Source organism: Manacus candei, unplaced genomic scaffold, assembly GCF_025592945.1.
Source record: "Manacus candei isolate 608988 ecotype Guabito, Panama unplaced genomic scaffold, ASM2559294v1 h1tg000019l, whole genome shotgun sequence".
Classification (NCBI taxonomy): domain Eukaryota; kingdom Metazoa; phylum Chordata; class Aves; order Passeriformes; family Pipridae; genus Manacus; species Manacus candei.
The window spans coordinates 5,807,536-5,834,913 of NW_026138067.1; the positions used below are offsets into that span (position 1 = coordinate 5,807,536).

General features: G+C 35.3%; 1 protein-coding gene across 30 annotated transcripts in view; it reads left to right on the forward strand.

Annotated features, from left to right (window-relative positions):
- RIMS2 (regulating synaptic membrane exocytosis 2) overlaps positions 1-27,378 on the forward strand; it is a 449,774-nt gene that overhangs the window by 102,166 nt on the left and 320,230 nt on the right. For all 30 annotated transcript variants that reach the window (XM_051785115.1, XM_051785116.1, XM_051785117.1 and 27 more), the window contains one exon: positions 15,048-15,358. In XM_051785115.1, the coding sequence (XP_051641075.1) occupies positions 15,048-15,358 (311 nt within the window). The remainder of the gene's footprint in view (positions 1-15,047; positions 15,359-27,378) is intronic.

Consider the following 27,378-nt stretch of genomic DNA (forward strand, 5'->3'; position numbering starts at 1 on the left):
GGTGTGTAACAGCACACCTAGGACTCTTTGGACACAGTTAGACATTATGGCACAGCAGGGGATGGTATAAATGTTTAATTATCTAGATTGAGCTTCAGTGGCTGGAAACCAGTGCCTATATATATAAATAATGAAGACATTGCTAGTAATAGAGTAAAGTGGCAAACCTCCCAAAGCGGTTTTTTTTCCCTCAACTGTTTACTTAGAGCTTTATTTAGCTGTGTCTTCAAGGAACAGTTTAGTGACAGATTGAGGAATTAAATGAAAAATACCTAGCATTTGGGTTAATATCTGTTTACTGTTTAGATCTGCTGTGTGAAAAAAGGAATTTGTATGGCCAGCTTCTGTTGATATCTAAAATATTGTATGCACAGACAAGACAGTTTTTCAGCATAGCAAGAGTGAATTTATATAGACAGTTGCAGCAGATGTTGAACTTCAGTGCATTCATGGAGAAATTTAAATAAATGTGAAAAATCCTATGTTTAAACAAGAAGTCACCTATGAAGTCTAAGTAGGGTATTTGAAAATTAAAACTTCCTTGGTTTGAATTATTATAAAGATGCCTTCATTCAGCATCAAGAAGATCTACGGAAAAGCCTGGATTTCAGGTAGCTAATTCAATTTTAGTCAATTCATGTGTGTTAATGTTTGTGGCTTTTTGAGAATTAGTTTCATGTAGTTCACAAGCCCTTTTTAGCATTTTAGGTCTGTAAGTAATAAAATACTGATACATAAAATACATAAATAAATTAACAGGATTTCTGTTTTATGTTGCTTTCACAAAATAAATCCCTATAGTGTTTTAATACTGATAGGATCATAGATGTACCTTTATTAATTGAAGTTGAAATCTGAGTCATTTAGTTTACTATGTATACATGTACCTCCCATTTATCTTTAAATGTTTAAACTTGGTCAGTGTTAATCACTAGTGTTCATTTAACCTGTTCATCTTTCAGTTTCAGTGTAATTGCTACATAACTTCAGAGTCATGACCTGTTTAATTAAGGTGTTCTTGCTCTCAGATACTTGGTCATGTGATTATGAAAGATGATATTGCTGTTAACGATTTGGATTTCTTACAGTTCTAGGTAGACAATATATGGTATCTTTCTAAGAGATTAGAATAGTTTTACCTCTGTGTTGAAGATAGGTTTCAAATGCCTATTTCTCCCGATGTGTACAATTGTCTAGTGTCTCCTTGCATTCAGTATTAGCTAATTTTTAGATTATAACACCATGATGATTATGTATTTTTTAAAAAATTGTTTTTTCTTGGTACACGTGAAGCAAATTCCTCTTAATTCACTTAAAATTATTTTTTAGTTTCATCTAATCCTTGTTTGGTGTCTTTTTGTCATGGACATCATTGTGAGTGGCCAAAACTTTCACTATAGTGGATGTCTGGCCTCAGTAATTTTGGAGGAGCATAATTGCTTACATTGTTCTTAACATTGCTGTATAGCAAAAAGTGAACATTGGTTCAAAATTTAGCTTATAGATTTGGGCAACAATCTCAAGCGCTCATTAAAAAGGTCTAAAATATCTTCTATTCAAGATAAAATGCTTTATTATTATGGACTAAGTTGCCAAGAGATTTTTTTGGCATAATCTATGCTTCCAGAGTCCTTCTAGATTAAAATTGTTTTTGTTTTATAGCTTATTCATGTATTTATCTTAACTATTTATAAAATATTTTGAAATAAAATAGCTGTGATGCTAGAACATTAGAGTTCTGTAATTTTATTGTACCAAAGCAATAAATTGCCATAGATATATTTAGTATTATGGACAGAATTCTGATACTTCTATTGTAGTTGTGTTATTTAGTAATATTTTCTCCTCATGTTTAGTACAACACTACCAGCAAAGATTATCTAGTTATTACATAAGGAAAACCTTGTGTAAATGAAGCATGTTTTTAGTGATTTTTAGAGAGGTATACTTTTATTTACTGGTTACCGTTCAGATCAGCATGAGGTCTGTTAATTGAAGCCTCCTATAGAGCATAGGGGACATGCTGAACAAAGAAGGCTGTACACTAACTGGCTCCTTTAATGATGAAGAACAGGCTTTAATCAGAAATTACCTCCTGCAATATATTTTAAATAAGTCACTGTTTCAGGTATTTTGATACCTTTGTCAGAAATGCTTCTAAATAAATAAATAAATAAATAATTAAATAATCTAACTAGAGAAGTATGCATTTGATTTCAAAGCATACAGTGTCTAACCAGCTCAGAATACCAGCACCGTAAATCTGGATGTACTCTGCAGTGATGAAATTAGTGAGCATAGGAAACACAACACTAATTCCTTCAAACATGTGGAGATACGACAGGTCCAAACCTGCTCCCCCAGTGTGCTGTCTTGTTCCTGTTGCTGTGATAATGCTCTCAGTCGGTGAGCTGCTGTGTTGATTTACTTTTCTCAAGGCTGTAATAAGCCTGGAAAAGTTTTCTTCAAGTCTGGTGATGTGGAAAAACAGGTGGATGACCTGCACATATTGTAAATGTGTAAGTTCCATTGTAGATACACGTGCACGCTCTTGCCTGTTCTCTCGAGTGAGCAGCAGTTCTCACAGCTGAAGCTGAACTGAAAAGTGTGTCTGTAGGCCAGAAGAAGTGTTCTATGTAAATCTGTGAGTTTCCTCTTACTGACATCCCCCAAACCAATATTTCTCACCTCATTAAGTGCAATCCTGTTTAGTGGTTGTTTACAGAAATGCCAGAACACTTCAAAGGTTTTATTACAGCTTTCTGAAACCCTTTGCTGTTAGTGCATTTTGGTGGTGTTGCTAACCTGGAACACAGGAAAGCCCACTAGAGGGTAGAGGGGGTCAGAAATGTTTTGTGATCTTGCCAAGTCAGTATTTCAAATTATTTTCGTTACTACTTTTTGTCCAACTCTAGGAAAGTGTACTATAATGCCATGGCCTTTATGGCGTGTTCTAATCTGCATGCCATATAGTTGTCATAGGTAAGGGTTTGTTCATGCCCCAAATCCACAGAATAAGCTGCCTGCTGTGTAAGGCAATTATTTGAGGGAGAGCTTGCCATCAGTTACAAGCTTACACTTAACAGCTAGGGAAAAAGGGGATGGCTTTATCAGGGAGAAACAATCTTCACTTTCCATGGAGTTAAATGTGGGTTATGTCAGGTCCAGAACTGGGAATTAAAACATATATAACTTTACTTTCTGGGAAGAATATAAATTCTTTCATAAAGAAACCATTATGTCAGGATTTAATCTCAACTGTTTAATCCCTTTTCTTTTTGAAGCCCCAGACATTTAACCTAGCCCATTTATAAAGGCTGCATGTGGTGTCTTATAGAGCTGACTTGCTTCCCTAAACATTGTCCATAGTGTATACTGAAAAAATGAAGGGAGAAGTAGAAACCATGGAGATGACAATAGTAAAATTCAGTGGCTATCAAGGATAACTAATAAAAGCTTCCAGAGGTGAGTTGGAATGTAATAACTGCCCAGCCTATTTAAAAAGAATTTCTAACAAGCCACATGCTCTTTGTTAGGCAAACTCCATGTCCTTTCTAAGGCACAAACATAGTTTCCAGTATGTACTTCTAGAAAGCCTTTTATTCTGATGAGAGCTTCAGATATTGATGCCAAGTGTTTCAGGACAAAATTGTGTTTTTAATTCAGTAATATTCTTTGAAAAGTCCACTAGTTAGTTGTTATCTGCAAACTGAAATTGTAGTGTGGGCACTTTCTGAAGAGAGATTCAGTTATTGATGTTTCTCAAGACACTCAGTCCATGATTTGTTTGCTGTTCTTACTTCATCTGGATTAACATATTAAGAATTTGGAAGGAAATGAAGGATTTACTAAGGTATGAGTGCTTTGTACTGTCAATTCACATACACAAAATATGTATGTAAAGAGCTTTACCACATTATATTTCTCTTTCCCTGCAACAGGGAATGATGCAACAGAACGATAAAACAGCAAGTGGTCGTTAAATTGTAGATACAATTATCTCAGTGAATGGGAAATATAACTAATTTTAGAGAAGACAGTAATCCTTACTAATAACATTTTCAGAGCGTGCTAATTTAAACTAGCAGAGAAGGGAAAGCATTCACCTAGTAGCAGAAGGACTTTGCATATGTGGAATCTGTAGATATTTTAAAGTAAGTAACAATTATGGAAGTACAGAAAATTGTCAATATATATAAAGTAGAAATGTAGGCAGTTAGCCAGATGGGCTTCCTAACAAAGGGGATTATTTGACACTGGATTTATAAAAAAACCCCAACAACAAAACCCCCTTTATTTCATTGTGTGTAACTTCCTTTTTTTCTTTTGTTAAATATGATTGTTCTCTTCAGCATATTGATAAGTAATATATACCTGACCTCTGCTAGGTGTCACTAAATCTGTTACTTTTTCTACCCTTAGTCTCCTATTCTATTTTTTTTTTTAATTTATTAAAGAGACATAATGACATACATATAGGATATTTTTTTAATCTTAGATTTTCTTACTGTTCTGTCAGGGTTAACTGTGGCTGCAGCTCGTGCAGTCCTAAGCTGTGTAGCTGCTGTAGTGTGCAAGGCAGTGTGGGTTTCCTGGCTGGATAGCACAGCACTGCGAGCCTGTACACTGTGCTGCTGCGGCCTCACCTCAAGGGCTCGGTGGGTTGGGGGCACCACAATGTACAAAGGACATCAAACTGTTAGAGTGAGTCCAGAGGAGGGAGACAGAATTGAAGAAAGCTCTCAAGGGCAAGACTTATGAGAAGTGGCTGAGGTCACTTGCCTTGTCCCGGGTGGAGAAGGGAAGGCAGAGGGATGACTTTGTTGCAGTCTATGGCTTCCTCACGGGGGCAGGACAGTGGGGTGGAGAGCTTCAGGTTGGATATTAGGAGAAGGTTCTTTCCCCGGGGAGTTGTTAGCCTGTGCAACAGACTCTCCAGGGAAGTGGTCATGGCATCACAACTGTTCTGGCAGCATCTGGATGATTCTCATAGTCATATGGTTTAGTTTTAGGCAGTCCTACAAAGAGCAGGGAGTTGGACTTGATGCTCCTTATTGATCCTTTCCAGCTTGAGATAGTCTGTGATTCTGTATGTATTATATTTTGTCTGATCTTTGCAGCTTGCACGGAGAGCTGTGCTGCTGTGACTACATTGTTGGAGTCTAGGCAGCAAGTTCATGTAAAGTTGAAGAATGTTTATGTGGGATTCAATACAGCAGTAACTGTGTGATAAGCATCTCAATTTTTCTATTACCATTCTGTTACATTTCATTAGAGCTGGATCTTTCCTTTTGCTCAGACAATTTCAGTAATGAATGATGACACAGATGATGTAAATGGTGTAATATTATTGATTTCAATTTAATGCCATCTGCATACAGACCCCAGGCTTATTGTGGTCCCGTCACATTTTCTCCCTTTTTGGTCTCTTGTTGATGTTGATATTATGTTTTATATTTCTAAATAGCCTGTGAACACTTAGTGCCATTCATCTTCAGACAGTTTACAAGCGTTAACTAATGAATATACTCAGAATCTCCGAGCTGTAGATCATTTGTTAGTTTTATTAGCTGGTCCCTTAATGAAGCTCTGACACTAGTACAGATTTTTGAACACAAAGAGGTCTAGATATTGAGACTTTCAGGTGACCAAAGTCTCAAAATGAAATCATCGTAAGATATTTGAATATTATTTAACAATGCCTTTGAGAGTAAAAGTCTTGGTAAAATAAAACAACTTGGAAATGTCATTTGGAGGATTTCTTCTATCTTCCAAATTAATAGTTATTAAAATACCTACAAAAGTAAGAAAATATTGGAATAATATTTTATTAAAAAACCTTAATATTTTCAGACATCCTTGATTTGTAGTAGAAACTGTTAACATCAATCACTTTTCTAGAAAACTTTTGAAAATTAGTAATTCTAATTTCTATTTGTATTACCTTACTCCAATAATTTGTATTACCTTACCTTTACAATAATTTGTATTACCTTACCTTACTCTATTTGTATTACCTTACCTTAATACAAACTGCTTATTTGTATTTTTTACCAAAAATATAACTGTCTTTCCTCCATCACAAATTTCTAATCCATCAGTAAAGCTGCTCTAACAACAGTCTTTACAGAGAGAATTATTTTTTTTAGGAATTAGGAGAACAAATAGGCAAAACCAGTTGAAATGATGAGTTCAAGGAACTCATTTTTGTGCAGAGATGGCTAAGAATTGGAGTGTCAAAATTAACTTCTTTTTTAGAAGCTTAAATGATGCTAGACAACATAGACATTACTGGTTAAACTGAAACAGTGAGGACTAATTTAATAAAGAAATGGAGGGGAAAGCTGTAAGCAACTTCCTAGCTGAGTTTCTCAAGCATTAGTACTGGGGAAGATCTTTAATATTTTCACTAGTGGCCTTGGCATAGGTAACAAGAATGCTGTAATTAAATACATCAGTGACACAAAGTTGGATACTTATCAGTACAGGGGAACAATGGGATACTGTACAATAGAGAGCCAGATGACCTTGTGAACTCCAGTAGTAAAAAAAAGGAGTGAGATAAAATAGGATTAAGTGTAAAATCAGGAATTTAAGAACTAATAAGAATTTCTACCTTGACCTACAGGTCAGGGACTCCTTTGGGGCTCAGTCCTGATCAACAATCCTGAATTCTGCTTTCCATAGCAGGGTAACCATGTCCAAGCTGCTTATTAGGACTGTTTCTTGCTCCGTGCTTTTCTCCTTCGCTGTGTGTTGGCATTGTCTGGGAGATGCTGGTTAGCAAAGGCCTGATGGTGCCAGGGAGCATAAGAATTAGCAGGCAGTCCTGGGCCAGCACCTGGCCCTGTGACAGGGTTATGTCTTGCTAGTATAGGCATAGTCTGAAAGAGCAAAAACTATTTGTTCTTGAAACATAAAAGCAGAGAGGGTAAGCGATTGGCCACTTTAAAAACATCAGGCAGCAACTATGAGAAGGGAGCTATTTAAACTTAATGACAACAGCAGTACAAGAGTAAATAGCAATAAACTAGTTTGGAATATACGAGCACTGGAAATTGAAAATCACTCCTTCCATGGTAGCTGTAGGACTTGGAAAAGCGTTTTTACAGATTTTGGGCTCATTATTTATAATTAATTTTAAGATAAAAGTTTATTAAATTATAAAGTTTTTTTAAAAATTATTTTCTCTGAAGCAACAGGCAACTGTAATCAATACCTGAGGTCTTTTTCTATCTAGTATTATTATTTAGTGAGCTTTAGTTTTCTAAAAAAAGCGTAGGAGATGTATGCTCAGTTCTCTTGCTTTCCTAAGACTATTACAAATCTGGAAATTTAGTAAAGGTTTAGCTAAATTGAGTAAAGGTATATTCTGTTCACTTACAGCTGGTTTACTTCATGCCAAACTCACTGCACTTAATAACCCTCATGACCCTGTGGAGTACTTTGAAGGCTTACAAATTCCCTTATGGAAGCAATGCAGCTGTATTTGAAAACACTGACCGTGCAGATCACACCCAATGTCACATTAACCATTTTATCACTGGAACACTGTCTACCATTCTAGTTCTTCATGAAATCACAAAAACTGATGAAGCAGATGAATATGGTCAATATGGCACTGTGTAGGAATTATGAACTATCTTCACTGGCATATTGAGTTGTACCTGTACTGTAATGAAAAAAAAAGCAAATTATCACCTTTACAGATCTTAAAGAATATCAGTTTCTTGTGAAAGCATGTGAACTGCTTCTTTTTATACAGCATACTTTAGGAAGGATATGCTCTGGCTTATATTAACCCACATAGCATAGTGTTCCAACTAACAGTTTCTAGTCCTACTGTGCACGTGGAGGCCTTTTTCACATTTTTGGAACATAAATAATCTGTTTTCCTAGTCAAATGTCTTAACTTGTTAGTTGTACTCTAGGATGGAAAAAATGTATGAACAAAATTACTAGTATGTACCTTATGGATAATAAAAAAGTGATACAAGAGTTACTGTCTCCATTAGGAAGATGAGTACAGCATTAGTACAAAAGAGTGAGTATACCTTTCAAAAATTGTAGTCATACATCTTTCTCTTATACTTGAAAGATAGAACCATGTAAATATACACTGTATACTGCAACTGCATGCACAGGAAGTGATATACTTATTGTATGCTGACTTGGTTGTTTATGGCCATTATAACTTTTCATACAAACTCAAGAGCAAATGTGTAGTATGGTCACTCTCTCAGTGCAAAGAATTTTTCTGTGCAAATACACATATCCCTTAAAATATATGTGGAGATGTTGGTCTCATAGCAGTATTGTAGGCTTTTCCATTTTTGTGAACTGGTATTAAGATTCCTGTGGTATTAAATACAATATTGGGGGATAGGTATTCATGTATCATTACAGAAATAAGGCAAATAAACATTATAGCAGTTTTGGCATTCAGTCAAAGTGATTATAACTTTATTACTTCTATGAAAATGAAAGTCAGTACCATAGCACAGACTAGTGGCATAGCAAAATATTGAAAAAACAGGTAATCTTTATCAACTCTTATAACAGTCACAAACTCAAGGATTATCTTTGTTCCTGTAATATACTTCCTTGAATAAATGCATCAATTTAACTGAAGGAAATTAAAAGGGGAAGGTATCCCACAGGTACAATTCAATAAATCGAGTTTAGTGGATAAATACTAAGATAAAACCTTTGTTTGCTATGGTGTAGTATCAGAATGGAATGGAATGGAATGGAATGGAATAGAATAGAATATTTCAGTTGGCAGGGACTTACAGTGATCATCTAGTCCAACTACCTGACCAATCCAGGGCTTACCAAAATTTAAAGCAAGTTGTCAAGGGAATTGTCCAAATGCCTCTTAAACACAGACAGGCTTGGGGCATCCATGACCTCTCTAGGAAGCCTGTTCCAGGATTTGACCACCCTCTCTGTAAAGAAATGCTTCCTAATGTCCAATCTAATCCTTCATGACCTACAGGCTTCTGATTATAGATGAAGCTACCATGCAATGGTATCAAATAAAAACCTAAACTCTTTAAGGAGAATTTCACATTGCTGTAACCACTGCAAGTGTTTGTTCTCAGGTACTATCAAATAAATCCATAGTTGTTCTGATGACAGTTATTTGGGATTTATTTTTATGTAGAAAAATAGTTACCAATGTGCAGTTACAAATGATCATAGAATCATTCAGTTTGGAAGGGAGCTGGCATTTATCTAGTCCAACCTCCTGCTCAAAGTAGGATTGACACCACAAAAGAAAAAAAAAACCAAACTGCTGGGCAAGTCCTCATGTTAACATGATGATATCTTGTCTGTACAATCAGAGCAGTAAAATGAATTGGAAAAGTTTCTGTTTCATTAAAAATATAACCAGATTCTGCTGTTTACAATGTATGAGCATAAAGTAGATATGATTTATTCTATTCACTACAAAATAATGATTTTTTGTCTTTAAAATATATCTTAGCAGCTACAAATAATGCATCAGTATTCTGGACCCGAACCTCTAGAATGATGTCTCTAAAGATAAATCCTACAGCCAATGTAAAAGCCTCTGTGTTTTCCAAAAATATGAATGTTGGCACATGCTATATTTAAGTCTTCCACAGTTATAGACAGTTGCTTTCATTAGAAAGGAATATCAAAACTAACATTTTTAAAGGAAGAACCTCATGGAAAACAATACAAATTTTCCCTCATCAGTAGTGGAAATCAGTACTTCTAGCTGTAAGAGACAACATAGACTTCAGACGACGGGAGCAAAATGGAATTATTGTTTTTTTAGGACAAATATGAGCCATGTTTTGGTGGTAATATAACCAAATAGATAAAATTTTATGTTTTAGCTAACTTCAAGCAATTTCTATTCTAATTCAAAGAGCTTTGAATTCTAAATATTAAGAAGAGTACTAAAAAGTTTAACTTGTGACAGGGAAAACTAAGTGCTTTTGCTATTTTACTGGAAAACTTTGGCAGATTTTAATGTATTCTGAAACAAACCAATAACCAGAAAAGCAGTTCCATCTCATTTTTTGGGGAGATAATGTTCAAAGTGAATCTCACAGTCTCAAAACCAAGACACTCACTTATTAAATTTATAGTTCTTTGGAAACACCGTTGTATTTCAAATTGGGCAAAATGGGGAAAGATCAGCAGAAATTGGGACTAGAGGTAAGGCATATATACCATTGGCCCCCACTGATACTAGGGCTATATTAGCTAAAGATGCATAGATTTGCTATATAATCTTAATTTCTGTGACTGCACAGAGGAAGCTGACTCACATTCCTGGGTGCCAGCGCTGGTTCTGCAGTGTCTGTTCCACAGCGACATAGTGACTAATGCAGAGATGTACTCCATCCTTGAAGAAATTTCTTTGGTACAGCATGACTTCAAACATTGCTCCATGATGTAATAAAGTTGTTTTGCACTTGGAACAGACTGGAATAAAAGAAAAATAACCCAAAACAGGACTAGGAGCAGTGTGTTAGTAATCTTTATTATTTGCCCTGATGCTGGATCCAAGCAAAGGGTTTTCCTACTCTTCCATTTGTCTCCTCTTTCCTTTCAATGTTGCATTCTTGTTACCTTGTATAATGTTTAAGGAAGCGTATCCTACATAAAATACGAGAACCAAAAAAACACACAAAAAGACATATATATTTAAACCATGTGAAATTTGCTTAAGAATACTACCAGCAAGCACAACAGTTAATATAATGCTAATATATTACATGTTGTTGGCAAGCAGGCGAACTCTAATAGATTTGGTAAAACAATAATACTATAGAAGCCTTCTAGAGTAATTTTTCATCTCAGCACACCTGAGTAGTGTTCTGAAGGCTAATGAGGATTTGGTGTAATTATTCCTTAGGTTGTAGTGTCTAAACTAACAAACTCAAACTGATGTGTAATCAAATATATAAAATATACTGTGCCTTTTAATCTAATCTTAAATACAGTAATATTTCCATTTTATTCGTGGAAGTTAGTGGTAGGCCATCTATCACTCTACTCAGGGGAACAGTGAATGGTGTTTTGTAAGGTAGCTGTCTTTTCACATTATCTAAAATGATTGTCGTATTATATCCTTTTTATTAAATTGCTTTTTTCCCCTTGAAATATCTGCAGATGTAATTTCTTGATGAATATATTTTCCATTTTATTGAATTTAAAGTGGTGTATGAAATGTGTTTTGAAAAATTTTATGTAATAGCAAAAAATTATAATGTCTTATTTAGGGCAAGGCAAGGAAGAGATTTTTTTGTGCATTAATTATTTCTGATGCGTAGATGTGAAATGACTGATTATTGTAGGTTTTGCAGAATTTGTTTTATGGGCCTATGTAAAAAAAGTGTTAATATTATGTGATAAAGCTATTAGCAGAAGTGGGAGCATATTATGAGTAATCTTGTAAAAAATAGTGAAGAAATAGAAAATGAAATAAAATTTGTTTGTTCCCTGTATGGAGCTAACCTTTGTGAATGGAAAGCAGAAGGAAGATTTAAAGTAAACTGTCTAATCCAAATTCGGAATACTTCTTTACAGTGTTGTATAAAAGAAAAGAAATTTGTCTTTAAAAAAAATGGATGTAAGCGTTGATGGGAAAATGTCAGGCTAGATATATTTAGTGCAACTATTTTCACACTTGGGAAGTTGATTTGGACAGAGCTTCAGCAATGCCTATCGTAGGCACTAGATGGTGTTTCAGCCTTTCCTACGGAAATGCACATCCTGTTCCAGTGCCACTACCACTTGAGATTCTAGTTTTGAACTAGTATTTAGCGTTGGAGAGCAGATTTTTGTCCATATTTTCGTTTTCAAATTGGGAGTGTCCCCATGTGAAGAACTGACACCCACAAATTGCAACAATGACGTTTATGTACAAAATGTGTTCACAGCTGCTGAAGTCCTTAGGGTGGTGCTCAGGAGAGTTACAAACGGGTGTAGTAGGTACTGTGCCTGCTCTGGAGTGCAGATTTCTGATGTAAGGGATTAACTCTTTTAATTACTGTTTTAGAAGGGAAAATTCTGTGGTTCTTCACAGGTTTGTAAAAACGCGTGTACTGAACATGCAGTCCACTTGGGTAGCCTCCTCTCCACTTCTCTGCTGTGCTGCCCTCACAGTCCCGTGAAATGCTCTGTCCTGTGGGCACTTGGCAGGGACAGACCTGCTCTGCATGTGTGACCTGCTGAGTGCTCTGTCACAGGCACCTGGGAGCAGGAGAAATCCTGTCCAGGAATATGCCACCTTCCCATCTGTGCTCTTATAATGCTACCTTACAAGCCTGTCTCATTTAATTGAGAGGTCTGCACTAAAAATTACCAGTATTTTTTAAATTGCAAGAATGCTTCCATCACAGCAATAAGATGGAGAAGCAATTTAGCTCAGTACTATTTGAGGGCTTGTAATTTTTGTGCTCACTGAAAGCACATACATTTGTGTCTGTGTGACAGGTGCCATTCTTCTCATTGTGTGTGATTATATGAATCACATTATGATTGTTAGGGTCAACACTATGAAATCCTGCATATTGAAAGTACATTGAAAATAAGGCTTTATCAGAAGTGTTAGCTGTAATTATCATTAGACAGTCTTAGAAAAGCAGAAAAAATCTGCAAAATACATAAATATATGCACTTTTCATGCAATGTGTTTGATTTTTTTTTCAATCTGAAATACTCTAAGTAAATTTTTCAGGAGTCGGGTTATGTCGGGAGTACTCTTCCTGATTCTACTTTTAGATGAGGAGATATGAAATCATATTCATTCACAAGGATCTCTTATTCTGTTGGGTGCAAGAGAATAATACTAATCATCCTGGAGTGCACTGTCTGGGGACAGAATATGGCTGTCAGCCAAGGATATAGTTGCCCAGGTGTTTTGACTATAATATCTAGTTTTCTGATATTATGACATCTACTAATAGAAATAGCGCATGAAAAAATGTTGGGGATTTTATCTCATTATCATTAAAGTTGTTACATATTTGTATACTTCAACAATTATTTTAGATCCGGTCTTTTTATTGTACTGACACATACATGGAAAGTTTAGAACTTCTTTCAGCTGTATACAAACCAAGCAGAAATACTGAAGCCTTTTAATTGCTATTAATAAAAGAGGGCAAAAATACTTCTGTCTTGGGTGCTGAACTTTCATGTTGGCATTTTCATGTACTTTCTAACTTAACTAGTAACGGTAAAACAGGCCTGTTCTTGAATTTGTATTTTAATGGTGGCCAGGCCTGAAGAATACACAGTTTTGACCTCTGAATGTCATCTAAGGATATCTAACCTACCTCAGGGAGCAAGCTGCTACTTAGGGAGTCTCTCTCTTTTTTACCCTCAGTGCTTTGATGATTTATTCTGTCTTGTTGATGCAAGCAGGCATGAGTTCTCATAGATGGTATCAGCCCTATACAAAGATTAGGCAGTGTACCAGGATGGGGCGTATCACCACCATTAAATGGGCAAGAGATGCCTCCTTTTCCTACCCCAACCTGACAGTTTGTGAATGAAGGAGTCAGTGAGTTTAACTTGAGTATGAATCTTGCATCCAGGTAACCCTCTACATGAAGCTCTCATCGAAACATTTTTTGTGAAGTTTGACCAGAGAGCATGGCTGAAATTTTCTACTAGAAAACAACTTGGAGAATAAGACACAGACTGAGGCTTCTGAAACCTTTTCTGGTGGACTGAGCTAGATGTATTAGGGAGGTAGAAACTACATCTTCAACATTATTCAACCATGGAGCCAGCTACATTTAACAGAATAATGAAGAACATTAATGTAAACCTTTGAATTTCCTGAACTGTACACCCTTGAAAAAGAAGCATCTTAGTGTAGGATTAGAACTAGAGACATTATAACTACATTGAAGGTTGAGTGTAGACATTCAAGGAACATGTAGTAAAAATGGTACCATTCTGTCTATGAACTTAGACAAAGATATTTAAGGAGCGAGCAGAAAAAGAAGAATAAAAATAAAAGAAAAAGAAAGCTAAACTAAGGCTAAAGAAAAATGAAGATTAAGGAGTGAAGGATTAAAGTTGCAGTGAAATAATGCTATCTACAATCAAATTTTAAGATAACACAATAATCAGTTTGAATGTACCATTGTGTTCATGACTGGTGTGTTGTATTTGATTCACTACATCCTGATTTATTCTCATATAACATAATAACTGAATAGGAAATTGACTTCCAGATAATTGGTGCTGTCAGTTTGCTGCACTGGCATGGGACTAAGGTGATCAGATACAAAAGCTTCACAAGCAAGTAGATTTTAGATTATTAAAAAACCTCGTTGCTATATGCAGAATCTCACAACTGGGAAGGTGTAATAATTGTAATAATTTAATAAGCATACAATGAAAGGTAAATCTTGGCTATGAAGTAGGGAGATGCACCGTCTTATACATTGCGTTACTTTATTTACAAAATTACTTTAATTTAAAATTGCTCTGAAAATTAAGTCACTTCTTGAAGTCAACTTCTTCATATAAACATAAGATGCGGACCACCGTGGAAGTAAATCAGTGAGCATTTTGGAGAATTATAAAATTACTTGTTTGCAATGGCAGAGGATCTATTCCAAAGTTCCTTACTCAGTGAGAGAATGGATTAAAAGCTTAATGATTTCTTAATTCATTTTTTCTATCATCCTCAAACTATAGTCTTAATTTTTTAGAACTTACATATATTGCCATTGGAACGTCAAGATGTAGAACCTTTTTGTTTATATTGCTTCTATCTGTGGTTTTTCCTTGTGTTTCAAATAATGAAACAAGAAAAGACTAAAATTTATTTTGCTCGTAATTTTTCTAAAACAATTTCCTCCAAGGTTGTACAGACATATTTTATAATGTTGTAGCTAAGCTATTGTAATTTTAATAGAAAGAATTAAAACTGTATTCTTTCTACCTTTGGAAATGGCAACAGTCAGTTGATGTGTGCTTGATGAAGATGTTGTATACAGTGTTTACAAGCTAACAGATTTTACATTTAAATGTCTGAACAGGTAATGTGGGTATGTAACTTGTGCCGAAAACAACAAGAAATCCTCACAAAATCAGGAGCCTGGTTCTATAACAGTGGATCACATGCACCACAGCAGCCTGACCAAGAAGGAATTAGAGCTCTGCGGAACGAGGAAGCACCTCAAGAGAAAAAAGCAAAGCTACAGGAGCATCCTCAGTACCAAGGACCACCAGGTGACATATCCACACAAGCTTTGGACAAAAACAGATCTCAAGGGCTCACAAGACAAGACTCAATTAAGAATGGTTCAGGAGTAAAGCATCAAGTAACAAGTGACACAACATCAGACAGGTAAGAAAGTATTTAATGATTATCCATATAAGATCTCCTGAATTTATGCTACAAATTTTATTTTATCTTTTAAACTTTTATCTTATTTTTATTCTGTAGCCTCTAAAAATACATACTGGGCATTTTGAAGCAACAGTTGAGGAGTCTTTTGTTGGTTTCAGATGGTCATAGCCAATGTGTGGTATTCATTCCTTCTTATTGAAAAAAAAACATGGAACATGGCAGTTGCAGCGTGACAGAGCTTGTCCAGGTGCTTGCAACTTTGTCAAATCGTAGTCATTGTGCTATGTTACCATATTTCTTTTGTGGTCACTAACTTTATAGCAAAAAAACTAATAATCCAGAATAGAACTCAAAAAGGCAGGTTAGTGGAAGATGGTGTCTGTTCAGACTACTGAATTAAAGTGTCTGGTTGTACTTGCAGTAAACAGTATTGAAGATGGTGAAATCTTTGTGTAATGACCTGTTTTTTCAATCCCTTGCTTTTTGTTACTGTCATTAGTATGAAAGTTTTTTCTTCACTTGTTTGTGTTAATGCTACTTGGCATTGGTTGAAGCTGCGACTCTATTGGTACTAATGTGGTAAGATCTGCTTTAACCAGAGGCTGGAGGTGGAATTCCCTCCCTTTTTCTTGAGGTGATTGTACCAAAAGGCACCAGAAGGCTCTCAACCTCTGCAGCTACATTTTACTGGAACATAAAAATAAAAGTTGTTTCATTGAATAAATTTAGTTTCTTCTTAAACAGGACTGTAATAGATCTTTAAATATGGTGAGAAGCAAAAGAAGAGAGCAAGCTTGCTCATGTGTTTCCATACAAATGATACCTTCACGTGCGCATGAGAGAGAGACCTCCAGCTGCCTTGGAATTTGGCCTCCAGAGCAGTGTAGTCTGGCAGCATTCCTCTGCTGCCCAGCTATGACCTCATTACAGTATTTATTCTGCCAGCTTGAAATAAGTTAGGCAGATATCTTTTACAGCTAATATAGTTAAAATAGTTTTCCTTTTTCCTCACCTCTTGTATTTCACCATATTTTATTTCCTACTTTTGGTCTTATATGGGAACAAATTGAATGTAATTAGTCTAATCTTTTTTGTTTAACTTTTTCTGCTTGCTGCCCTTTGCTCTGGTTTCAGCTGATGGGTTCAGTACGTAGTGGCTCTGAGTGCTCCTGAGTTATAGGTGTAGTCTCTGAGAGGTACAGCTGGCACCCTGACTTGATGCTAAGGAGCAGGAGGGAGAGACAGATTCTCTTGTGTTAATAATGTGATGATAAAAAAACTCTTGCTCTTGTTCTCAGCAACAATTTAACTCTAAAAATGTTTTTATATTATGCATGCAGAATTACAGAGTGAGACAGGGATATATGAGTAAAAAATTCATATATGCAAGATGCATTTACCCGAAGTAGAGTTTTATGATAAACAGGACAGTATAAAGTAATAATTGCCAAGAGGAAGAATGTGGACTTTATGCCTGAAATCAGAACTATTCTGCTGATTGTGATCACTTCTACTCAACATATTGTTTAAGTCCAGATCGTTTTTTCAGTAATTATCCTCTTCCTGTTTTATTTGGATAATAATACTGATGTTCCCTAATTAACATATTCAAGTGTGCTTAGAATCTGATCTATGTTACATGCTACTGAAGGATAGAGAGTCTGCTGAATATTTTTTTCCCTAATGTTCCTTACATAAAGTCTTTTTTTTTTCTTTTTCTGGAGATAATGAAAAAGATTCCACCATGATGCCCAATGAACATCTTACTGGTCAAATGGGTTTTTAGAAGAGAACATCAATGTCTCTGAGAGAGGCTATCCCAGAATTCAAAGATGGGGATAAGGCTTAAGTTTGGATCTCTGCATGCTGTTCTCAATAATACTGAAAGACTTACTATTTGTGCTGATTTTGGCTGGGGTAGAGTTAATTTTCTTCACAGAAAATTGGTGGTATGGGGCTGTGTTTTGGGTTTGTGCTGAACACAGGGTTGATGATATAGAAATGTTTTTGTTATTGCTGAGCAGTGCTTACACAGAGCCAAGGCCTCTTCTGCTTTTTGTACTGCCACACTGGCAGTTGGAAATTGGGGTGCATGTGAGGTTGGGAGGAGACACAGCTGGGACACAGCTGGGACAGGTGACCCAAACTGACCAAAGGAATTTTCCATAAACATCATGCTCAGTAAATAAAATGGAGGGAATAAGAAGGAAGGGGGAGTCATTTGTAGTGATGGTGTTTGTCTTCCCAAGTAACCATTGCATGTGATGGGGCCCTGCTCTCTTGAGGTTGGCTGAACACCTGTCTGCCTATGGGAAGCAGCAAATTAATTCCTTGTTTTTCTTTGCCTGTGTGTGGGGCTTTTGCTTTACCTGTTAAACTGTCTTTATCTCACTCCATGAGTTTTCTGCCTTCTATCCTTCCAATTCTCTCTTCCATCTCGCTGGGAGGGAGTAAGCAAGTGGCTGCATGGGGCTAGGACTTAAACCATGGCACAATTTTATTACATACAGCTGCTTGTAAGAGCAGAAGATAATGTATTATTCTCTTTATACCAAAGTAATGCATAGAATATATATATCATAATTTGATATAATTTCAGTATTAAAATTTATAAACCCATGTATGTGCTGCTTAATATTGTTTTAACCATTAGGCTAGTATTCTGTTCCCTTGATGTATACAACAGTCCCATTTGCAATTGATAGATTCCAAACTGTTTAGACAGACAAGTAGGTAGTTGATTATGGATTTTCTTTGAGTGATCTGAAATTTATTGCCTTAAAGAAGTCTGGGATGATTTTGGATTGCACATTCTTCAAGGACATTTTTCTCATATTGTGTCTATTACATAAAAAAATAAAATGTAATTAAATGTCCAGGAGCAAGTTGTACTTACAATCAACAGTTTATAGAATAGAGTCATATAATGTCTTGCATTGAAAGGGACATTAAAGACTGTATAGGTCCACCCCACCTGCCATGGGCAGGGGCACCTTTCACTAGACCAGGTTGCCCATAACCCCATCCAGCCTGGCCTTGACCACTTCCAAGGATGGGGCATCCACAACTTCTATTGGCAACCTGTTCTGGTGCCTCACCACCCTCACAGTAAAGATTTTCTGCCTTATATCTAACCTAAGTCTACCATCTTTCAGTTTAAAGTCTTTACTGTAATATTTACAGTCTGTGCTACAGCGCTTTTGCTGCTTTGTACATAGTGAACCCATGGATAAAGGCAGAGGCAGCAGGCACACCTTAGGATTCAGTAATTGGCCATGGTATATTTGACATTGTTTGAGGTGAGACTGGCAGAGTATACATCACACAGAGGTTTGATGTTAAGCACAGTTGAACTGTAACCATACATAGTGCTTTTCACAGACTTAACCTTTTGTGCAGAATATGGATACTGATACAGTGTAATGCTGCATTCCCTGAAAACTACCAAGTGATGTGAATCAAAGAAATGCAAAATGTTATTCTAAGTAATCCACAGACTCATAAGGTCCATTCTGAGGTCTGCTTTGCACAGATGCTGGATTTATGGCTGCAGTTCTTTGATTTGTAGTATTCAATTTCACATTAATTCTGGATTTTGCAAAAAGGTCTCATTTTATTTTATTTTCATCAAAAAATTTCATGTAGTCTATTGTTCCCAAGACCTACACTACTCATCATTCAATACATTGTGTTTTCTCTCCAGCAGCAAAATTATTTGAGCAGATATAATCTTTTTTTCAGTCATTTTGCAGCAGGCAATCAGTTTGTGAAATGGTTGGTTTCTTCATTCCAAAGCCCAAGCCAAAGCAAATGTTTACGACATCCTATTAAAATGTGTACAATATCCTAGTAATAAAATCTGGGAATCAGGGAACCTTAATGCTGATACAAAGTTTTTTTACATGTCATTCTGTTTGCCTGAATTATTAGACCTTTAGGTAGTGTTGCCATGCTCGACTCATTAAATAATTATTTCTCTTGCTTTTAGCAGGATTCACTGTAAATCCATTTTAGTAGTTTTCCACGTATGAATTCAGTGTTTTAAATTGTAAATATTTTTGACATTCTTCCAGAAGTGTTGCTTCACAAACCTTTTTTCTATATACTTAGCTCTCTTAAAGTAGGAAACAACTCATGCATCTTCCAAAAGTAAGGTTATGATGACATAACTATTAATATATAACTGAAATGATGTTATGTAGTTCAGGAAGATAAGAATTATTTGGGTTTTTAAAATTATTATTATTTTCCCTAGTCGTATTGTATGAATCCAAAATGTTTTTCAAAATTTGAAAATGATAACTTCAGTTTTACAAATATATATTTGTCATGCATTATATTAGTGTAAGAAAAACTTACCCAAAGATATATTTCATGAGATTCAATGAAAAAAGAAAGTCAACTTATTCTTGCTGCATCTATTGGAGAGTAAGCCATGTCACAAAAAGAGAATTGGTTCTTGGTATCTGTAAAGATCATGATCTGTAAGATCACGATTTGAAGCAAGACTAATGAATAAAGCTGCCTGAACCCTTTTCAGATTAACTGCAAGGATATGAGATTAAATCATAAAAACCAGAATGAAAACAACAAATTGAGAGTGAGCAGCTGCAGAGTTGCACAACAGCAGTATTTATTTTCCAGGCCAGCAGATACGGATAAAATATGTCCTCCTTCCCTCTTCCTGGGCTTCTCCTTTCAAAGCTACATTATTTTGCGGTTTATTTTCTATCAACCCTCTTATCTCAGAAAAAAAAGAGGATTTCTGTGGTGGTTTCCATATGCTATAGTGGGCTTGGAGAATGCATTTTGTTCTGAGTAAGAAATGTAAACAAGAATGTTGAGACTAGTTGGGTCTGAAGACGCAGGATTTCTGCATGTATTCCTTATGAAATATGTAAATGTGCTTCCCACATATAAAGGCTTTATTTTGTTGTGCTACCAATGGCAGTAGCATTAAAGTGGTTCCCTGTGTCCCTTTGCTTCTGTTCTTGGAAGGAGTGCCAGTATGAGTTGGCAGTGTAGGGTCTGTCTTTTGGAGGCTGCAGTTTGTGATGTCAGGGAGTGAACAGAGAGAAAAAAGACTGAAATATGAGAGAAGAGGAGGAGAGAGGAAAAAGCAGGCATAAGCTAGACTAGAAACATCAAAGAGCAGTATGAATTAAATAAATGAAAATTTGTGTCCATCTGTTTCATGTTATATCTTTTTCAAACGACTCTTCTTTAATTGCTTCATCATGAACAACTGGTACTGAAGACAGCACTGATGGTAGTTTATTGCAATTTAAAATATGACAATGTAACATTAAAGAGTCAGTCAATTACATTTCTTTCTGAAAAGCTGAAAACTGGCCATTTCTCCAGATTATTGTTATTTTTCTTTTGCAACACTTGTGACACAACACTGTAGTGCAGCCTCTGATTTTGAATGGATTTTTTTTTTTTTGACAACCTCAGTTGATAGAATTTTAGGCCAGATGTGTTAAAAACCCTTTATTTGGGCCTGTGAAAAGTAAGCAAATTTGAAAGCAATCTCAAGTAAAATAGAGGCATTTTAACTTTTTAACCTTTTTTTTACCTACTGACATATTTAAAGAGAGTGAGAAATATTAAAATAATTGTATGGAGACATTGTTTAAAATATGGGCATTGGTATCCAAGAGTCAGACTGATAAAGCTGTGCACAGATGGGTTCATGTCTGGAAGTATCCATTAAGGACAACAGGGTCTGTAAACTTTTTCTTTATGTATGACACAAAAAATAACGTGAATTTTTTTTTAACATTGTTGACCACCAAAGCAGAAACCCCCCCCACAATTGTTGTGAAAGCATAATTATATTCTTTCACTTCATGAATAAATCTAATACTTCAGGCTGAGTTTAAAATTGAATCAGCATTCTTTTCCATGCACGACTGCAAAGAGCTCACACTGACTTTCCATGGTGCTAGAAGAGGATGCAAAGGGCTTTAGAGTGACCCTACAGTATTTTTTAACATATTAACTGAAGATTTACATTTTATGAGTTTTGAACTGCAACTGAATAAGCTTTTATATTCATCTTCCTACTCCTATTCTATCATTTTTTATCACTTTGGTAGTCAGCCCTTGGAGCTATAAGGTAAAATCAATGTCAATCTGAAAACTAGTCTCAGTAGTTTTGCTTTTGTTTCTTGTGCTGTCTGTCTTCCATTTCAGATATGCTTTGTACAATTCTTGAGGTAATAGCTTAGAACAAATAAATTAGTTTCTTCTTCACAGAGCTGCTCTTTTAATTGTTTAATTTATCTACATATAGGTTTAAGGGTGTGGATCAACATTTCTTGGCTCTTCCAGTTTTCAGGTAGAAAGTGAAGTTATGTTTATCTGCTGTCTCAATCTCGAATGGCATAAAAAGAAACTTATAACTATGGCCGGAAGAAGCAATAGAAATTTATGGGAAGGGAGCCAGAGAAATTACAGTATTTAATTATTGAAAAGAAATACCTTGGGTCCAGGAAAATCAGAAATCCTTCAGTGCAGAAATTTTAATGAAATAATTAGACACTTATGACAAGGATTAAGCTACATCTGCTTATGAAGATGAGTAAGGAGTTTGATACCATCTGTAATGCAGGGTCTCTGTAAGGAGTTCCTGAATGATATTTACTTTGTCTGTTAACAGTCCAGACTACCTATAGTGCATATACTGTGTTTCTACCTGTTATTAGTAGGTGACAGTGGATTGTAGCATATCCATTCTGTTTGGATTTCTGGAAAAGAGGTGAAGCTTTTTTTCTTCATTACCTTTTGCAGAATTGTCTGTCTTCTGGGAAACAAAACTGCTTGGATAGTTCTGTTTGTTCCCTAATGTTGGTTTTATGGATCTCCTCCTCACACTAACACAACGTTCAGAACGTGGAATCACATTGTGACTTCAGTGTGGTTTTTCTGAGATGTGTGTTGCTTCCCTCTCTCTACTTTTATATTCCCTAACTGATAATGTTTTGTTAAAAGAAATACCTTTAATTAGTATTTCCAGTTGAGTCTTTATCTAGCTGTAGAACCTGTACCAAGTAGCATTGGGCCTCTGACCAATGGTAGCTACTATTTGGGATCATTTTTTTTAGAGAAAGCTAATCTGTTTGGAGAAGAGAGAAAGAGAAGAGGAACATTCTGTAATTGCAGCAGAACTAACCTACCTTAATAAATAGTCTAAAATATCTGTGTTCCTTTTCAAACACTGAAATATTTTAATTAAGCAAAAAACAAAGAGATTTAATTCCAGCTTTAAGTGACAGTCTGAACTCAGCTGCAATCATTCTCTGCAGTGAGCTAATCTCACATTGATTTTAAGGAATTTAATTTTCACAGTTTACTGTAGAGTGCTTTTTCAAAAATAATTCCTTTGCAACATGATGTTTGCATTTTGCTTACTGTTACTGATTACTAGATTTTTTTCTCAATTATTCATATCTGTCGAATGCTGCTTACTGAAAACTATAATTTACTATTTGACTTTTCTCAGTCTTAGGCAGAATGAGTTCAGTCAGGGAAGTCTTGATATTCAGTGCTGATGTTTGGTATATTTGCAGTCAAGTTTGGCTTTCCATGGCAGTGTTAGGTTTCTATATAGCACAGCTATACCTTTACCTGTGCTGAAAGACAGGTAAGCAAGTCTGTAAGCAAAGATATCAGCTGTATCTGAATACTGAATATTTTTTATTAAGTACTGACTGCAGCTAACATTTATGGAATTAAATGTGGTTTTGCTTTTAGCTAAATTGACCCTGTAAGAAAGCAATATGAGAAAAAAAACTGAGAGTGGTAGCATTTTTAAATTATTTTTTAAGATTAATGAGGCCAATACCTTTCTGAGTTGAGCATGTCTTCTTGAAGTACAGTTTTGTTGACCTTGCACAAACATTAATGTTAGAGCTCACTCTGTGTTTATAATCCTTAGATGTGCTGTGCTCTATTTTTTGGAGGCTAAATTCTCTTCAGAAGTGTAACAGATTTTGTTTAAATTTCATATTTTTCAAAAAATGGTTTGTAAAGGTGAATTAGATACATCTGTGGAGTGCAGCTGAGGGAAATGTCTAACATTTAGTAAAGTCAAATTTGTTGTTTCTGGCAACAAGATGAATCTTGAATTTGCAGTTCAATGACCAGCCTTTTATTTTCATACTTTTTACCATAGCTATATAGACTGAGGTATATAAAAAAAAAGGAGAACGCGTAGTTGTTACAGGTACAAATTCTTTCTTTGGCTCTTTTTGCTTCTAGAAGTCACATATGATAAAGAAATTACTTCTATATTGCAATTAAGTTGTCATTTATTTTTTACATGGCAAGATTCAAAATTTTAGTAACTGTCAATCTATTTTATTAAGTCAGGTCTGAGGAAAAAATGTAACTAAAAATGCATGTAATAGAATCAGGGTGACCATATTGTCATAACTAAAATTTACATTATTAAGCAATACCATTTTGTTTTCTACCTTGTTTTTAGCATGATTATTCTGTTTCTTTTTCTGCCCCTTCTTCAAACCAAATTCTTGTTTGTCCCTTTGCCTACTCTGGAATGTCCTTATATGGTTACTTATTTATTTGTTTAATTTATTAGCTCATTTTCTTTTGTTTGTCACCGTCTCTTTCTCACTGGTGTGAGTTCTTACCAAACTCTGTCTAGACATTGGAAGTGCTTTCAAAAATATGGTATTCTTTCTCTTTAAGATAGGCATTCTTTTCTTCTCTAACCCAGCTCTTTTCCTCACTTTACAACTATCCTGCAACCATTCATAAGTGCTCTTTCAATTTTGCGGTGAAGTAATTGGACACTTCTCTCCAAAGCTTTGAGAAATCCTAATTTTGTGCTTTTCAGTAAAAACAGACCCCTCTGCATTCTTTACTAACCAGAAGGAAGACAGTCACAGACATTTTAAGGGAATAATTCCTTGTTCCAGCAAAGTAGTGCAGTACAATGTCATTTCAATTTAAGCAGAAAATATAGGTGACCTGAAGTCAGTAACTCTTAAAGCAGAGTTTTGAAATCCAAGGTAATACTTATATATGATATGCAGTGGGTTGTGTATAAATGCAACTTGTTCTGACTTCCTGCACTGTGCAGAGCTGTGCCCTGAAATCATGCCCTGGTGTTTTTAGAAAATGACATCATGAAGTGCCCATTTCTGCAGCACTGATCTTCCTGGAAATGTTGTCAGGGACCTCAGTAACTGTATCATCTTCATAGAATAACTAGAGGTTAAGGTGCTCCAAACACAGTTTTCCCAATTTCCGGTCCAGTGTTTTGCCAGCTGATAATATCTGCTTGAATTGACTCCTAGATGTAGTTTATCTGCCAAAGGAAGTTTTTATTATGCAGCGTGTAACAGAACGAGCCATGAACTTTGCTGCAGAAAACCCATTTTCTTTGGTAAAAAGAAAACACCAAGAACGGGAGTTCTTATGGTAATATCATTATAGAAAATAATGTATTTTAGCTGCAAGAGGTTTTATTTGTAATGACTTTGTGATAATGCCGGACTTTAAATGATAGACTTTCTTGATGACCACTTAAAAAAATTTAAAAAATACTCATCAAGGAGATTAAAACAAAAAATATCTGATTTGCTCTGTAATTCCAAATAAACTGGGAAGCTTCAGAGAGACATTGCATTCTGAAGTTCCAAATCAGTGCACAAAACCAATTTTTTTTTTCCAGAGGTAGATTAATTTTAATTGAATTTTGTTGACTCTGGCATGAGGTGCTGGGCTGGCAAAAATTGACCTGCTTCAGTTGTATCTTTATGCTCCAGTTAGAACTGTAAAAAATGTTTAAGCTAGGAGAGGAATCAAAACTGGTTCAACAATCCCAACTCCTGAATATAAAATTTGACAACTTAACAGTTCAGCAATTCCACCTTCTCATGATGCTGAGATAATTGCATTTTACTCCTAAAATGGACATGTAATGATTAATCTTTCTGTACCATTCATTAACAGGGTCTAGAACAAAAAGGTATCCTTGAAAGAAACCAAATTTATCTTAGATATGCATTTCTGATAAAACAACGTATATTTTGGATGCTCCTCATGTCTCATAGCTCAAGTGAATACAATGACTGAAGAATTTACTTTCATTTAGAAAACATGTATCAATATTCAAAGCAAGAAATTTGATCTTCTAAGTAAAATTGAAATAAAAAATAATGTAATTTCTACTCAGCAGATTCTTTTTTTAATGCAGAGATTCTTTCCAAAATTGTAATATCAGTTATAAAGACCCTGAAAACCAGGGTGAAAAGGAAAAGCAGAAGATATGTCACTTAAGTAATGGAAAAGAGAAAAATATTCTGTAGATGGGACTCACTCGAAACAAACTCTGAAGCTTTGGATATTAAGGGCAGTACTTATAGGGTGTCAGTCTCTCAACAAACTTGTTTTGGATGATCACAGACCATGTTGCAGTAATGACTGATGCACTGGCATAGATCTGGACTGTTCATTCTTACCCACTTTACTTCTTTGCTCCTCCTTCAAGTAATTAAGGGCACTTATAAAAGTGTTTCTTCTTTTGATAGATATTCCCAAAAGCTGTCAGATGTTCTTGGAGCTAAGCCTGGTGAAGGTAACCAAACCGGGAGATGTTGCTCAAGACAAGGATTTTAAATTTCATTCTCTATGTGGCTTATGGGTATTTCTTTCAGAAGCATTTTTTTCCTCTGAAAATGAGATTTATTTAGAAATGTATTCTGTGGTATGCCACTGAATATCATGAAGCCTTACAGTTACAACAATCAGTTATGAAATTAACCCTAACTCCCTTCCCAAATGGCCAACACTGTCTTTACTCCACTAAAATAGAACTCCTGCATTCAATGCAAATCTTTCCAAAGTAAAATATTTACACAGCCATAATGCTTATAAAACCCAGGCTTCATGGCACTGTCAAAGGAAATGAATTCCAGAGGTGTGGGATCATCAGGAAAATATTCTTCTGGTATTCCAATCAGCTGAATATAGAAGCAACCCAGGAGACCATAAATCTTATAATGACATGAAAGGAAGATAAATTAGTCTCTTTGAACTCATCCCCAAGATATGGAAAGCTCAAAATTTTATCCAGTATACTGAACAGCAGAAATTAATAAACAATCCAGTGCACAGATATGTTATCTTAGCTTCTGTTTCACAAAATGAAAAGACTGATCTTAACCTTATTGTTATTTGGAGAGTGATCTTTTAGTTTACATATATATTAGTCTTTTTTTCCATCACAGATCACCTGAACATATTGAAACCCAACACAAGTTTGGAGGCCCTTTAAGGTCCAAATCAGTCATCTGAAAGTGGAGACATGGCAATAAATCTCTTAAGATATTTTTCAAGTGACTAAAAGAAATTTCTAAAATTAATTAAACTCCCAAATTCACTGTGAATGAAAGCCAATTTCTGCAATGTATAACCATCATAGATTTCAATATCAATGTAACTGTTACTTTCTTTACATAACAAGGAGCTTTATTATCAACCTGCTCTCCCAAAAAGCATTTATGTAAAGGATCTCATTTAAAAAGGATAACTGTGTATTTCATGAAGAAATCATTCTCTATCTGAGTGTGTATATTGGAATCATTACTATGGTAGGTGCGTTTACATTGTTGGTAGTCATTGGTGGACTGTTGTAGAATTTTACATTTTGCTGAAACTTTTGGGCTAACCATGTCCTTTCTTAAATTTCTATAACTTGGAGAATAAGAGATCTAAGTAGAAACTGTCTGTGAACACTTAGGAAATCAACTTGTACCTTGAATATGTCATCCTGAGGATGAGAGGAACGACTGATACCTGAAAAGTGTTAGTGCATAGATTTTCAGCTTCTGTTTTTAGTATTTTACATTATTAATCATGCATAATACTTTAGTATTTTAAATCACCTTTTAGTTTTTTTGAAAGGTGACAAACGATCACTTTTGATCAAACTGAAGAACAGAAATCTCTTTTGTAGCAGATGAAGTTATCAGTGCATTGTTTCA